The 13,554-nt window shown below is 45.1% G+C and overlaps 1 protein-coding gene across 3 annotated transcripts in view; it reads left to right on the forward strand.

Annotated features, from left to right (window-relative positions):
* Positions 1 to 13,554, forward strand: part of ARMC8 (armadillo repeat containing 8) — a 129,200-nt gene that overhangs the window by 59,658 nt on the left and 55,988 nt on the right. For 2 of the 3 annotated variants that reach the window (XM_073551558.1, XM_073551560.1), the window contains exons 9-12: positions 943 to 1,033; positions 3,284 to 3,344; positions 10,324 to 10,524; positions 13,085 to 13,234. In XM_073551558.1, the coding sequence (XP_073407659.1) occupies positions 943 to 1,033; positions 3,284 to 3,344; positions 10,324 to 10,524; positions 13,085 to 13,234 (503 nt within the window). The remainder of the gene's footprint in view (positions 1 to 942; positions 1,034 to 3,283; positions 3,345 to 10,323; positions 10,525 to 13,084; positions 13,235 to 13,554) is intronic. The other variant, XM_073551559.1, reaches the window with a different exon arrangement.

The raw sequence follows: 13,554 nt of genomic DNA on the forward strand, positions 1-13,554 counted from the left end.
CCCCTCATCCCTACCCTGGTATGCATGGCCCCCTCATCCCTACCCTGGTATGCATGGTTCCCTCATCCTTATTCTGGTATGCATGGTCCCCCTCATCCCTACCCTGGTATGCATGGTCCCTCTCATCCCTACCCTGGTATGCATGGTCCCCCTCATCTTTATCCTGGTATGCGTGGCCCTCTCATCGTTATCCTGGTATGCGTGGCCCCCTAATCTTTATGCGCTTTATGTGCAGTGCTCAGCTGCCAGAATACTCAATGCTCTGCACGCCAGGACTGTGTACGCAGAGAGCAGTGAGTATTCATTGCTCTTCGGGAGCGCAGGGAAGGTATGAGTAATGGTGTGTTTTTTTTAATGTTTTCTGATGGGGCCATGCATACCAGGATGGGGGTGGGAGCTGAAATAAGGATGGGGCCATGCATACTAGGATCGACGTTTGGGGGCCAATCATACCAAGACGCTATTAAAGAGAAATTAATATACATTTCCTTCCACACCCATGGGCGTGGAACGTAGTGAATATTCATTTCTCTTTAGCAGCGGGCACAGGAGTTAGCCACAGCAGCCAGTTCATCTGGACTATAAGACGCACCCCCAATTTTCCTCCACATTTTTGGAGGAAGAAAGTGCGTCTTATAGTACCAAAAAATATGGTGGTTACATAACATAGTGAGTATTATGGTATATCAATGTCGTATGGTGTATTTCTAGTAAACTTGAACCGTCTGTGTATACCATGGCCATCATGTAAAACTACAGCTACTGAATCCTTTTTCTGCTGTATTGCCTGCTGATTCTTGAGTGGGGGAGGGAGAGTACTACCTGTCTTACTTTTCTGGAATCATTTGGGGTCCATTTTCTAAAAGTGAAAAACCCCTTTAATAACTATGTACAATTGTTTTTATCATTGACAGTCTCCATTGTGTTTTTTTTGTTTTCTAGTATTGGTCGATGGGGAACTCTTGCCACAGATTTTTGTGAAGATGTTACAGCGTGACAAACCAATTGAGATGCAACTAACAGCTGCAAAATGGTAATAATGGCCGACATGCATAATTTATTTTTTTTCTCATGCTGTGTAAATTAAGAAAATGGAAGCCCCGAATGGGCACCATAGTACATAATCTCGGTCTTAAAGTTTCTATCGAATGCCATAAAAAAAGTCCGATACTGGTCCAGAAAAGTGAGACAAGTGTCATGCGATTTCCATAACAGTGCAATGCGTTTTTTATCACCTTGCATCCGATTTACATCCGATTTGACTTGCAAATGCGATCTGATTGCAATGCAATTCTAACATGAGCTTTTACATAGAGGATTACTCAGTCATTTAAACATAGTTTTCCAAGCAAATATTATATATCTCCAGCAGAGGGAAAGCGGACAGCTGGGGACATATGTTTATAGCCTGGCAAAGGGGGTTAATATCCATGCAGCTTCCTAGACTATTAATATCCGCTCACGGCAGTGTACTTAACCAATAAAGGCTATTAAAATGGGGGACCCAAAAATGACGCAAGGTCCCCCTGTTAATTAATAACAAGCAAAGGCTAGGAAACAGCTGTGGGATCATATTAATACACTAGGAAGGGGCAATGAATATTGTCCCCGTCCCAGACAACATCAGCTCTCAGCCATCGCTGAAAAGGCACATCCATAAGTTTCGCCAATTCTGGTGCTTAGCCTCAGTCTTCCCACTTGCCCTGGTGCGCTGGCAAGTGGGGTGATGGTATTGGGGTTGATGTCAGCTATGTATTGGCAGCTGACATCAAGCCCAGGGGTTAGTAATGGAGAGGCGTCTATAAAATGCCCCCATTACTATTCCTATAGTCAAATTGTCAAAAATATTTCACTCAGATAAGTCCTTTATTTGAAAAAAATGACAGACTTCTTTATTGAGTTAAAATTAACCAAGAACACTTAAAACTGTCTTAACGTCGAATCCATTGAATCCCATGTAAAAAAAAAAAAAATAAAGCAACATCACACTCACCTGACCCTGACATGAAGATAATCAGTTTGTTCATAGACGCGTCTAGCTCTGCTACATCTAGATGGCAGGCTGAATTATTGCATGATGCGACAATACAGCGGGCCATCCAGCAGAGACACTGAGCTGCACAAGCACGCACAGCTCTGTGACTCACAATAACGTGATAAAGTTTAGCGGAGTTCATATCCAATGAGCTCCTTTCACCTACCTCATGTCACCGCAGGCGTGAGAAAGTTCTCGTGCTTGTGGTGCCATCAGAAAGGTCATCGGAACTCAGAGCCAATAAACTCTGTTCATCTCAATTATGTCAGTGCGAGCGCTGTTAGAACTTTTCTCACGGCGCTGACGTAATTGAGGTGAAAAGTAGTTCATTGGCTCTGAACTCTGATGACTTTTCTGACGGCACCACAAGCATGAAAACTTTCTCATGCTCGCGGTGACGTCCAGGAGGGGAAAGGAGTTCATTGGATATGAACTCAACTCAACTTGATCACGTCATCGTGAGTCACTGAGCTGCGTGTGTTTGCATGCTGATTTCCTACTGATAATGTGCAGCAATATACAGTGTAGTGCAAGTGGAGAAATATATTTTCAGATTTAAGAGTATTGTACAGAACCTTTAGCTTCTGTCACAGATTTCTTTTGGATGGCCCTGGACGTTACCTTATTAGTTTATTACTGGACAGTCTTTGCAAAACTTGCTTTAAATTTGTTTGTCAAACGGGTATTTGCAGAATCCAAAGTTCTCCCCATTGGGTAAAATAGGGGATATATTATTGATCCTGGGACCCAGACTTTGCAGAATCCTTGGAGTGTAGTGGAGGTGCGCATTGTTAAGGGACTAAAGATTGTGGAGGGTTTTTTTTAGTCAAATTTAAGTCTCTTGACTAAAAATATCCATTTGAAAAACACTTCTGCTTCTAGTTGGATAAAGAACACATCAGAAAAAAAATTGACTTAAGCAATACATTGGCATAAGTATTTTAGGATATAAGAGAAAAGCGAAATACAAATGCAGATTTCCAGATAGTTAATTACTCAGTGTAAATTGTGCAGCAATCGCAATGCAAGTTTTACACAAAGTAAATGACTGATCCTCTGGAATTGTGTGGTCCTACTCCAATATCAGCGCAGTGCACCAGATCTGTTCTTTTAAAACATCTGTAGCATATTGTATTAATAACTGATCAGTTAAAAACATATAATGCGTTTTTTTAAAAATATAATATCCTCCATGACTTACACTTATTCGTAACGTAAATCTTTACATCAAAGATCCTTTTCTTTCAGCTTAACGTATATGTGCAGAGCGGGCTCTATAAGAACAGATGACAACTGCATTGTGTTAAAAGTAAGTTCAAGTTTTCTACAGGATCTTTTAAATGGTTGCTGATTGGTGAGAATAGAATTCATTCTCCTTTTTTTTTTTTCTTTATGTTTAAAGGAGATCATGTGTATTTAACTGCAAATATGGTGGTTATATGCAGGTGAATACTGTTTTAAACGTGCACAGTAAACTAACTGAAAGCTCAGCTGCAGGGAGAAAATTAAGTTCTATTACCCCTGCAGCTGCTCGCTGCCAGTAATTGGGGCAGTGATCAGTCGACGCTCTCTACACAGCAAGTGTGGTGCAGTCACTCTCACTGTTCCTTGACTGACTTCTTACTCTGCACACGCGATGCACAAACTCCAGAGCAGGATGTCAGTCAAAGAGGGGTCTTGATTACAGTGCATGACCTATGTAGTTTGCACTGATTATTCACCACCTTTGGCAGCACCCCAATGATTGAGAGCAAGCATCTGAAGGCAAAATATAAACTCAATCTCTCCCTACAGGCAGAATTGTAATGAAACTGCTGTACATGTTTAACATAGTGTTTACCGGTAGATTACCATGAAGGCTACAGGTAAACAATTTTTTTTTTCAGGGGTGGAGATTATCGTATGTGTCAAACAAGTAAATGCACGTTCCTGCCTTACATGTGATCTTTTTTCAGTGTAACTGGTATACGTTATTACTTTAAAAATCCTCATCAGAATGCCTGGGTGATGTATTTGGAAAGTTTGAGTCCAGAATACGAGTGAAAGATCGGAGTCAGATGATTCATAATCTGGCCTGATTGACAGCTCATCTGTGCCCTTCCTCTGCTGCTGAAATCTCACCTCAATACAAGCTGCAGCTGTCGGTCAGGTGGGGTGGCTGGGTGGGTTTATATTGAATACTGAGATCTATTTAGTAACGTATGCAGTTTGAATTGTGAAACATTTTAAGGGCGGCTTTTGAAAGTCCCCATGAAAAAAATTAGCATGAGTGTTGCTGGATTGTTTAAATTCTCTTGTAACACCAGTATAAAAAGCATCTTACTGTCTCAATTTCTTGGAAGGGTTAGCGCTTTATTTTTGGGTTAATGGGCGTCGATCAGCAGGTTTTTGCTACCTCATCTGCAAGCAGCATAATGTGATTCCAGCAATGTGTCACTTACTCTACTGGGTGCAGCAGTTGCAATACAATCAGAGTTTTCTCTATCGATTCATTGGGGGGACACAGGAAACCATGGGTGTATGCTGCTGCCACTAGGAAGCTGACACTATGCACAAAAAAAGTTAGCTCCTCCTTCGCAGTGTACACCCCACTGACCGGCACTAGGTTAATCAGTTTAGCTTAGTGTCAGTAGGAGGTGGACACGGGACTTTCATTAGACCCATATCTACCTCGCTTTTTGTTGTTTTCAAGTAACGTCTCATCCTTTTCAGAGGGCTCTTCTCCTTTACCTCTGGAAGGATACAGTGTGAACAGTCACAACTGTACTCCCACGTAGAGACTATGAGTACGGCGTGTACTGCCACCCCATATTCTCATATGTCTAGCCGGCAGGATCCTAGCACAGAAGAATGTTTAGGTGATCCGATTGTGGTCCTGGCCCCCATCTCCTACCCACTCGCCCACCGGAGGCTGTCGGTTTTAGGAGACAGAGATGCACCTTCTGGAAAGGCACATCTCCCTTCTCTCATCAGGTTTTCCAGAGGTGATAGAGAAGACCCTGGTAAAGAAGATATTGAAGAAGAAGAAAAAAAAAAGATGATAGAGACGGAGGAAGATGAAGAAAAAATAAACACAAGGGTGAATACGGAGAACAATAGTAAGGAGGAAGTCTTTCTATCCCCCCCAAATCCCTGTTAATCTTTAACTCTCTATAGACCTATATTGTTCTACAGTATGAGGGGCTGGTTTCCCTTTTAGTTCCATCTACACTGGGGGCGCCGGTTTACCTTACAGGTAATTTCTTGGCCTCCACACTATCATCCCCTGTTTCGGCGGCCGCTGTTTCTAAATCTAGGCCCTGGCTTCAGCGTGGCCTAGTCCAGGCAATTAGCTCCGCCCCCTCTTCCCTTCATCTTTGGTGGGCTTTTCTAACTTTGACGGGCTTTCTCCCATCCGTCTTTGGACTGACTCTTCTCTTAGCTCCGGCAGTTAGCCCGCCCCGTTTGTCTCTGGCGGTCTTTCTCCTGCCCGTCAATAGCATGCCTCCTCTCCCTGTCTCCGGCGGTTAGCTCCACCCCCTGCAGTTAGACCCGCCCTCTTCACCTCAATCGTGGGCCCTTTTGAACTTGCCCCCTCCTCTCCTCTTAGTGGTGCCACCTCCGCACGCTGTTCCTCTCTGCCCTTCTCTTTCTCCCTGCGGGCGCCATTTGTCAGCTTCTGCACCCAGATGGTGACCTCTCTCTACAGGGTTCTCGGCTGCTCTGCAGACTGCATCTCTCCTTGCAGCCCTGCTTGCTCCCCTCTGCAGCCTGGAAGCTGACTTGAGGACCTGCATCTTGCTGTGAGTAGCTCTGCTCTGCAGACTGACACTCTCCTCAGCATATATCTTTCTGTCCCCTAACCTTCTGGCATTAGTTAGTGGGTCTGCTTCTTACCATGCCTAATTATATAAGGGAGAGTGCTCTCACTCTCCTGCTTTTTTTTCTGCTCTTGTCAGGCACTTTGTCTGCTATTCATGTAAATGCAAACTCGCTTCAGGTCAGTACTCTCCTCTCTGTCAAGTCTGCAGCAGCCCCCCCATGCCTGCTACCCAGGAGTCCCCTTCTGCCCCAGGAGAGAGTGGTGCCCCGATCCCTGTGTGGGCTACCTCTCTGTCGCAGTCTGTGATGGACCTCACCAGGGTGTCGCAGACCCTGGTATCCTTTTTTGACAGATTGCCCAATCTCACCGGCTGTGTCTTCCAACATGGGACGTAATAGATCTAGGCAGGAGCGTCGTTCTAGGTCTTCCTCCTGCTCCCTCTCTCCCCCTGGCCATTGTCGACGGGCAACTTCTTCCCGATCCTCTTCCCCCGAAGTTAGCCGTGGCGATTTCGGATGTACTGTCCGAGGATTACTCAGACCCAGATTCTGACCGGGCCTCTAATAGGAGAGACATGGTCCAGAACCTCATTGTGGCAGTTAACCAGACCTTTAACATTAAGGATACCACTACGGTACCTGCAGAACAGGTGATTTTGTTTAGACGGTTGAGATCAACTTCTAAGGTCTTTGCCCCTCATAGGGAATTTGAGTAGGTACTTTCCAAGGAATGGGACAACCCAACCAGCCGCTTCCAAAGAGGGAAGCGACTCTGCATCCTATATCCCTTCTCCCCTGAGCTCACTGCGAACTGGACCACTTCTCCGACTGTGGACCCTCCAGTTTCCAGACTGTCCACCAACACGGTTCTTCCTCTTCCGAATGGAGCATCCCTCAATGAAACCAATGAGAAACTCATAGAGTCTATTGCAAGGTTAGCCTTTGAAACAGCCGCTTCTACCTTGTGCCCTGCCTTTGCCTCTACTTTGGTCGCAAAGTCTATAGCCACTTGGGCTAAGCGGCTCTGTCAGGGCATTCTTTCTGGAGCCTGTCCATAGGAACTGGCTGACCTTGCGAACCAAATTGTTCATGCAGGGAGGTACATGTGTTGTGAGTTCATTTTCCCCTTCATTACTGAGGCCCGAGGAACTCCCTCTTCTGGTAAAGAAAGGTAGTGAGCCTGATTATGAAACACCTGAGGCTGATGATGATGACTGGCTGAGTGAAGTTACTGACTGGATATAAGGCTGTCGACGCCCTTCTGCCCTGCGGGTGATTTCTCTGTGGGATCCTTGGAGACCAGTCTGAATTCCTCCTCCTCTAAAGCTAAGTTTGCTGCTCGGCCTTTTGCTTTGGTGCCTTGACTTTGTTTTGCTTTGTTTTTCTGGATTTCTGCCATTCCCTGCTGGGGTTTGCTGAATTCATTTAGCTCTGTCTTCTGAAAATACCTGAGTGCTGATTTAGTTTTTGAAGCCTAGCTGCTTCAGGGCCTTTTTCATATCAGCTTGTTGGCTTATGTCTTTGATAGGGTTTTGGCAGATTGCAGACAGCAGCCTTCCTGTCCTTTCCTATCTAGGTAGTTTTGGGCCCCGTCTTTGCTCAGTCTATCTTTCTGTCTGTGTTAGTATTTTCATCTTGCTTCACCGTCATTATATGTTGGGGGCTGCCTATTGCTTTTGGGTCTGCTCTGGGGCAGTTTAGATTTCCCCTTTCTTTCTTTAGGCCTATGTAATTCTCCGGCTGTGATCGAGGGGTCTAGGGCATTGTAGGAACCCCCCACGGCTACTGCTAGTTGTGTTGATAGGTTCAGGGGTCTGCAATCTGATAGTTGCCAACTTCTCTGGTTTTCTGGACTTAGCTTGTATTTCTGCTTTTGCCTCCTACGGTGACTCATTCATAACATACATGGTATCCGCCTCCCTGGACGCTACTGCATGTGCTGCACATGCGTCTAGCAATATAGTGGCCATCTGAAGGACCATTTGGCTTAAGGCGTGGCAGACAGACTTATCCTCAAAGAAGTCCCTTACAAACTTGTCTTTCCAGGGTTACCGTCTGTTTGGATCCAAGTTGGACCAAATTGTTAATGAGCCCACCGGAGGGAAGAGCTCTCTCCTTCCTCAGGCCAAACCTCGCCGTTTTCCTTTGATGCCTGAGTAATGGTACTTTCAGCCCCTTCACCGGTTCCCTTCGACGGATGAGTTCTCCCATCAAGAGAAGCCACAGGCTCGCTGGGTTAGGAAAAAGGTTCCCCCTCCTCTGGGCGTTCCTGTAATGCGCAAATGCGCAGGGTAGATCCCCCAGTACCAGTCCTGGTAGATTTTCTTCCGCATGACCCATCTTGGTTCTAAGATTACTGAACAAAAGAAGTCTGTCTTATCATTTCAGGATGGAATCTCTTCGTTCAGTAATTGCTTCCTTGGAACTGCAGGAGTTATTGTTCTCCAGGGAAGCCTTTATCCATGTCCTTGTTTTCTTCAGGGGATTAGAGATGCCTGCATTTTGCGGTGGACAGGACCATTTTCAGTTTGTCGCCTTCCCTTTCGGGCTCAGGACCACTCCCGGGGTCCTCGCAGAGATCGTGGCAGCAGTTTTGCCCATTCTGAGGATCAGAGGTCCAGTGCTCTTTCCGTACCTCTCCGACATTGTCATCATTGCTCCGTCCCTTTTCTGGGTTCAGGAAGTCCTGTCCATCGTTCTCGAATTCTTGTTTTCAAGGGGTGCCGGTTTTTCTTTTAGCACCGGACTGGCTCAGTGGATCTTGTTTCATGTAAGTCGTCATCAATCTTCTTGCGGACACACCCTGTAGGTTCCCAGTTAGACTGGATTCTCTTTCCCAAGGGCCGATCTTTCACCATAATTCTCGATGGCGCATGCTGCGCCCCTGTATCTGACTTCTGTGGTTTTCTGGGACCTCAATTAGTCCTGGAGGCCCTTAGGAGTTCACACTTTGAATCACTTCGAGAAGGCTCTCTGTCTTGGATGGTGATGTTTCTTGTGACCATCATCTCCTTTAGGCGCATCTAAGAGTTGGCGGCTCTTTCCTGTCGCCTCCCCGTTTTTTTTTTTTTTTTTCCTAGCTTTTTTTCCACCAGGGTGAGGTGGCTTTGCGATCTAATGCCTTCTTTCCTTACCAGCTTGGTGTTCCACTTTCGCCTAAATGAGAATGTTATCTTCCCTCCCTTCTCGTCCTGCTTTGACTCATCCTCGGTAGCGTTCTCTCATCAGGTTACACCTGGTCAGGTCGGAAGTCGGACTCTGACCTTGTCAGACCGATGTACGTCAATCTGGGTAAGGCCGCCACCCTTTCGGAAGTTGGACTCTTTCTTTCTCCTGAGGGTGCGCACAGAGGCCTTCCTACCTCCAGAGCAACGATTGCTTGCTGGATCCAGACAGCAATTTGGAGACATGCCAGGTCAGAGCACAGCGCCTTCTCCTGAGTTTAAGGCACTCTACCCGGGCAGTGGTCGCCTCCTGGCTGTACGCCATAGCACCTCCACCCTGCATCTCTGCAGAGTGGCAACCCATCCACATGTAGCCAAATTTTACAGGGTCCATACCTACGCTTTGGCAGATGCTGGCTTAGATAAAATGATCTTGCAGGCGGCAGTGGTGCGTTCTCTGACCTGAATGGAGTTGTCTGCTGTTAACTTCCCTTGGGTACTGCTTTGAGACGTCCCATGGTTTCCTGTGTCCCCCAATGAAGCGATTGACAAAACAGGATTTTTGGTTACTCACCTTAAAATCTGTTTCTCCGAACCTTCATTGGGGGACACAGCGTGTTCCTAAGTTTAACAGCTCTGTTTACTGTATTATAATGTTACAGTTTGAGTTTGTGTGTTCTTTCTCTTTTTATATGTTTGCTTCTCCTACTGCTTTCTCACGAACTGATTTTAACCTATAGCTGGTTGGTGGGGTGTACACTGCGGAGGAGGAGCAAACTTTTTTTTTTATGTATAGCGTCAGCCTCCTAGTGACAGCAGCATACATCCATGGTTTTCTGTGTTTTCCACAGACTTCATTGTTAAAAAAATAAACAGATCCAGCTGAAATCAGTCTTTTTTTTTTTCAGGCTGACAAAGTTGTCTGAATAATTTATTTTTTTTGTGAACGGATTGCTGCTTCATCAGTTCTAAAGGATTATTACTTAGAATCCTAGAATTGTAGAGTTGGAGGGGACCTCCAGGGACAACGTGTCCACTCCTTGCTCAATGCAGGATTCACTGAACCATCTCAGACAGATGTCTGTACAGCCTCTGTTTGAAGACTTCCATTGAAGGAGAACTCACCACCTCTTGTGACAAGTGAACTTGCCCTATGTGACACATCGTTGAAATTGGTGTCACAGCCCATACCTTATATCGCCCTCAGATTAAATAGCAAAAGCCTGCTGACAGATTGCCTTTAATTAATGTAAACTTTTAAGTTATAAAATTACTGAAATGAATGTTTTTTACTGAAAATAAAAATTTTTCAAAATCTTTCAGACTCTTCCCTGTTTGGTACGAATGTGCAGCAAAGAACACCTTCTGGAGGAGAGAGTGGAAGGAGCAGAAACTCTCGCTTATCTCATCGAGCCTGATGTGGAGCTGCAGCGGATCGCAAGCATTACAGACCACCTCATCTCCATGCTGGCCGACTACTTTAAGTACCCAAGCTCAGTTAGTGCCATCACTGATATCAAGAGGGTGTGTATAGTCCTAGTTTTCAAGTGAACTATCTGTGCTATGCAAAAATATGTATTAATTGTTTACATCTATAGTGTTTTGAGGCCTTATGCAAAAAACACAATTAGAAAAATCCCTGTCCATATCCTCAGTGGGAAACCATGTGTTACGCTCATTTCAATGGTCCCCATGTGATACCACATTTGTTCTGAAATTGGCTGCTCTGGTAGAAATGTGCAGACGCCTAAACAATCCCCAGTGGACTGGGGGGGCAATCAGCTGATCGCCAGTGGAGCGCCTGTTGTATAAGTGGTGGTCTGCAGGAGATCACCCTTATGCTCTTCTGTATATTTGCAACTAATCTTGCTCCAGTGCATCTACTATAAAAATACACACCTATCGATACTGTCTAATTCTTACACTGTGTGGCAGATTTATCACAGTGGTTGGGGCAGTGAAGTGTAAGTTCATACTACATGTTTAGTTGACATATTTTTTGCCAACAATTTTGGCTTGATTTTTGGTGGACAGTGCTTCAGTGTAGGCCAGACCCCTATCATTGTTAACCATTCTGTTTTTCATCAAGTCCACTCCCTCTTGTCAGCTAAGTACAAGGAAAAAAGTTGGTTTTGGTGTTTTTTGGTGCAGCTTGTGACAGAGTTCTGTTGCACTTTTCTTCATAAATCCCTCCTTTGTCTCATGTACGTTCTACTCCCAAATTATAGGCCTGCAGCAAAAAGCCGGGGTCTGTTGGAAGAGACTGGCAAAATGTCTCCTGAATCGGACTACATACGGGGTGTTTTTTTTTTCCTCCCCGTTATCTAACAATGAAAACTGGTCTGTGGGTTACACACAGTTGTATTTTTTTATCAAAACTATTTTCAAAGTGAGTGCATTTTTACTATGCATTGGAGCAATACAATATATACTACTCTGACAACGCCTTCTCAATCACCATGTGCCCCCCTTATAAAATAGCAGCTATTCTGTACAGCTATCCCCTGGGTGCGAGCGCCGTTTCAGCGTTGTCTGCACTGGCTCTCCTGGGGCTCCCCTTCACTCTGACACCCAGAGGAAATGAGCAACCAGCGGCAGCTCTCACTTCCTTCAAATGTCTTATTTGTCCGAAGGAGAGGAGAGTGAGGGCGAGCGCTGATCGACTGCAAGGATCCCTGGAAGAGTCAGAGCTGGAATGGCATAGGAGGGGAGTATATAAGGGTCATTACATTACTTGGGAGGACCATAGTAATTGAGAAGGGGTTGTCTGAGCAGCAAACAATCCCTTTAAGCATGTTGTGGGACGTTTTTAATTGCAGTTATGCCAGAAGCTGGCACAAAAAAGTTGCAAATTATGGTGCATGCCATATTATTCTATGATTTGCAACTTTTTTTTTTTCATTGCTCACGCCATCTAGCTAAAAAAATAATGAAATAAAAAAGTAAACATCAGTGTTTAGTGGAAGAGAGGAGGGCCAAGCACGGACTGACAAATTTATTATTCTTAAAGTCAGATTTGTCCGAAATTCAATTGCAGATCAATTCCAGCCAATGGCTAGAGTTGATGTAATTTTCCAGCGTTTGCCAACATGCATCAAGTATTCCAGTATTCATCTCCCCCACAGTCGGTTACTCATGATAGAAATTGCTCCCTTTTGCAAACAGCAGTGAGTTAGGTAATAAGTTACCGCAGCCTTGGAGAAATCGGGCTCCTTACCCGATGATTATCTTCTCAATGTAGAAGATCAGAGACTCATTCTGATGCCCCTCTAATCCCTCCATTGAGGCAGTGGGAGCAGTTTGATTTCCCTGACACTCCACTCCCCTTTACCTTAATCATTGTCATTTTCACAGACCGGGAATTGTTTACATTGCAGTTTCCTCATACACAGGAGGAGGCTTGCCAGTACGTAATATATAGCACATAGCCATTTTCCAGTTTCTGAATCCCCGGTACCCCAGATGCAGTTTGTTTTACCTGAAATAACTGTGCTGTGGTCACCTACCCGGGTCTAGCTCAGAGCCTTCTCCAATGCTTCAATTCTCAGTTATTGTCTACCTCCCTGATTTCACGTTGGGAGCGCTGCAGACAATCGGTGAGCTGAGAGGCTTGTGCTGTTAACTTCAGCAGAGCTGCTGAGCTCACTGATTGGCTGCAGCCCTGGTGACGTGATGGGAGCACTGCCAAACAATAACACATACTAGGAGCAGCAGGAGAGACTCGGCTCTGGACTCTGGGGAGGGCGAGTAAAACCCAAGCTTAGGACAGAACCTTTTAAGAATTGGAGTCTAGTCATTCCTGTAAGCCCATGGGCTGCAAGAGCTTACAGTACATGAGTTACTCCTACCATCAATATATAAAAGGTACGAGCGGCAGAGCAGTCCACAAAGGTATTACAAGTAGTTTACGGTAAGGCACTAGATGTATCCTCATGTTCCACCGTTTGCAGAGGTTTTTGCTTATTTGTGCTTGTATGTTTAGACTGCAGTGCATAGAGGGTGCTCTTTAGTCCCCTGGGTTTCTGCTCCGTAGTCAGCACAAACCTGTCCTCTTTCCCCCTCTTCTTTCCCGGGTGTTTTACAGCACCATGAAACAGAGCAATCTGACACTGAGGACGCAGACTCCAGAGGGGCTATAGAGGAATCCCAGTGCACTGCAGCTTTTCTAACCTTTCCACTGTCACAAATGACCCAGCAAACACAACTTGTCTCGCCACCGACTTCAGATGAAAAGGTAAGTATGTGTTACTTGTACAGTGTGCTAGGTAGGTGCTTGAGTGTATGTGGCATCATTGCAGCTGCAGCGTAAACGATCATCAGAAAAAGCAAAAGTTAAAATCCATTAAAATATATTATACTGCTTCTCTAGAGTCATTTCTCTATGGCATGTTGTGCACCGCAGGTACCAGGCCATGCATTATGGTAAATTGTAGGCCTACTTTTCCTTAGTTTAATATTTATAGATAATGAGATCTTGAGTGTTTTTATTGAGTTTTACCCTGCAGCCTGTCTGGTTTAGGTTCACTTTAAAGTAGAGCTCCACTTGTCAACCAC

Source organism: Dendrobates tinctorius, unplaced genomic scaffold (assembly GCF_039654945.1).
Source record: "Dendrobates tinctorius isolate UK_male_01 unplaced genomic scaffold, ASM3965494v1 ptg000177l, whole genome shotgun sequence".
NCBI lineage: Eukaryota > Metazoa > Chordata > Amphibia > Anura > Dendrobatidae > Dendrobates > Dendrobates tinctorius.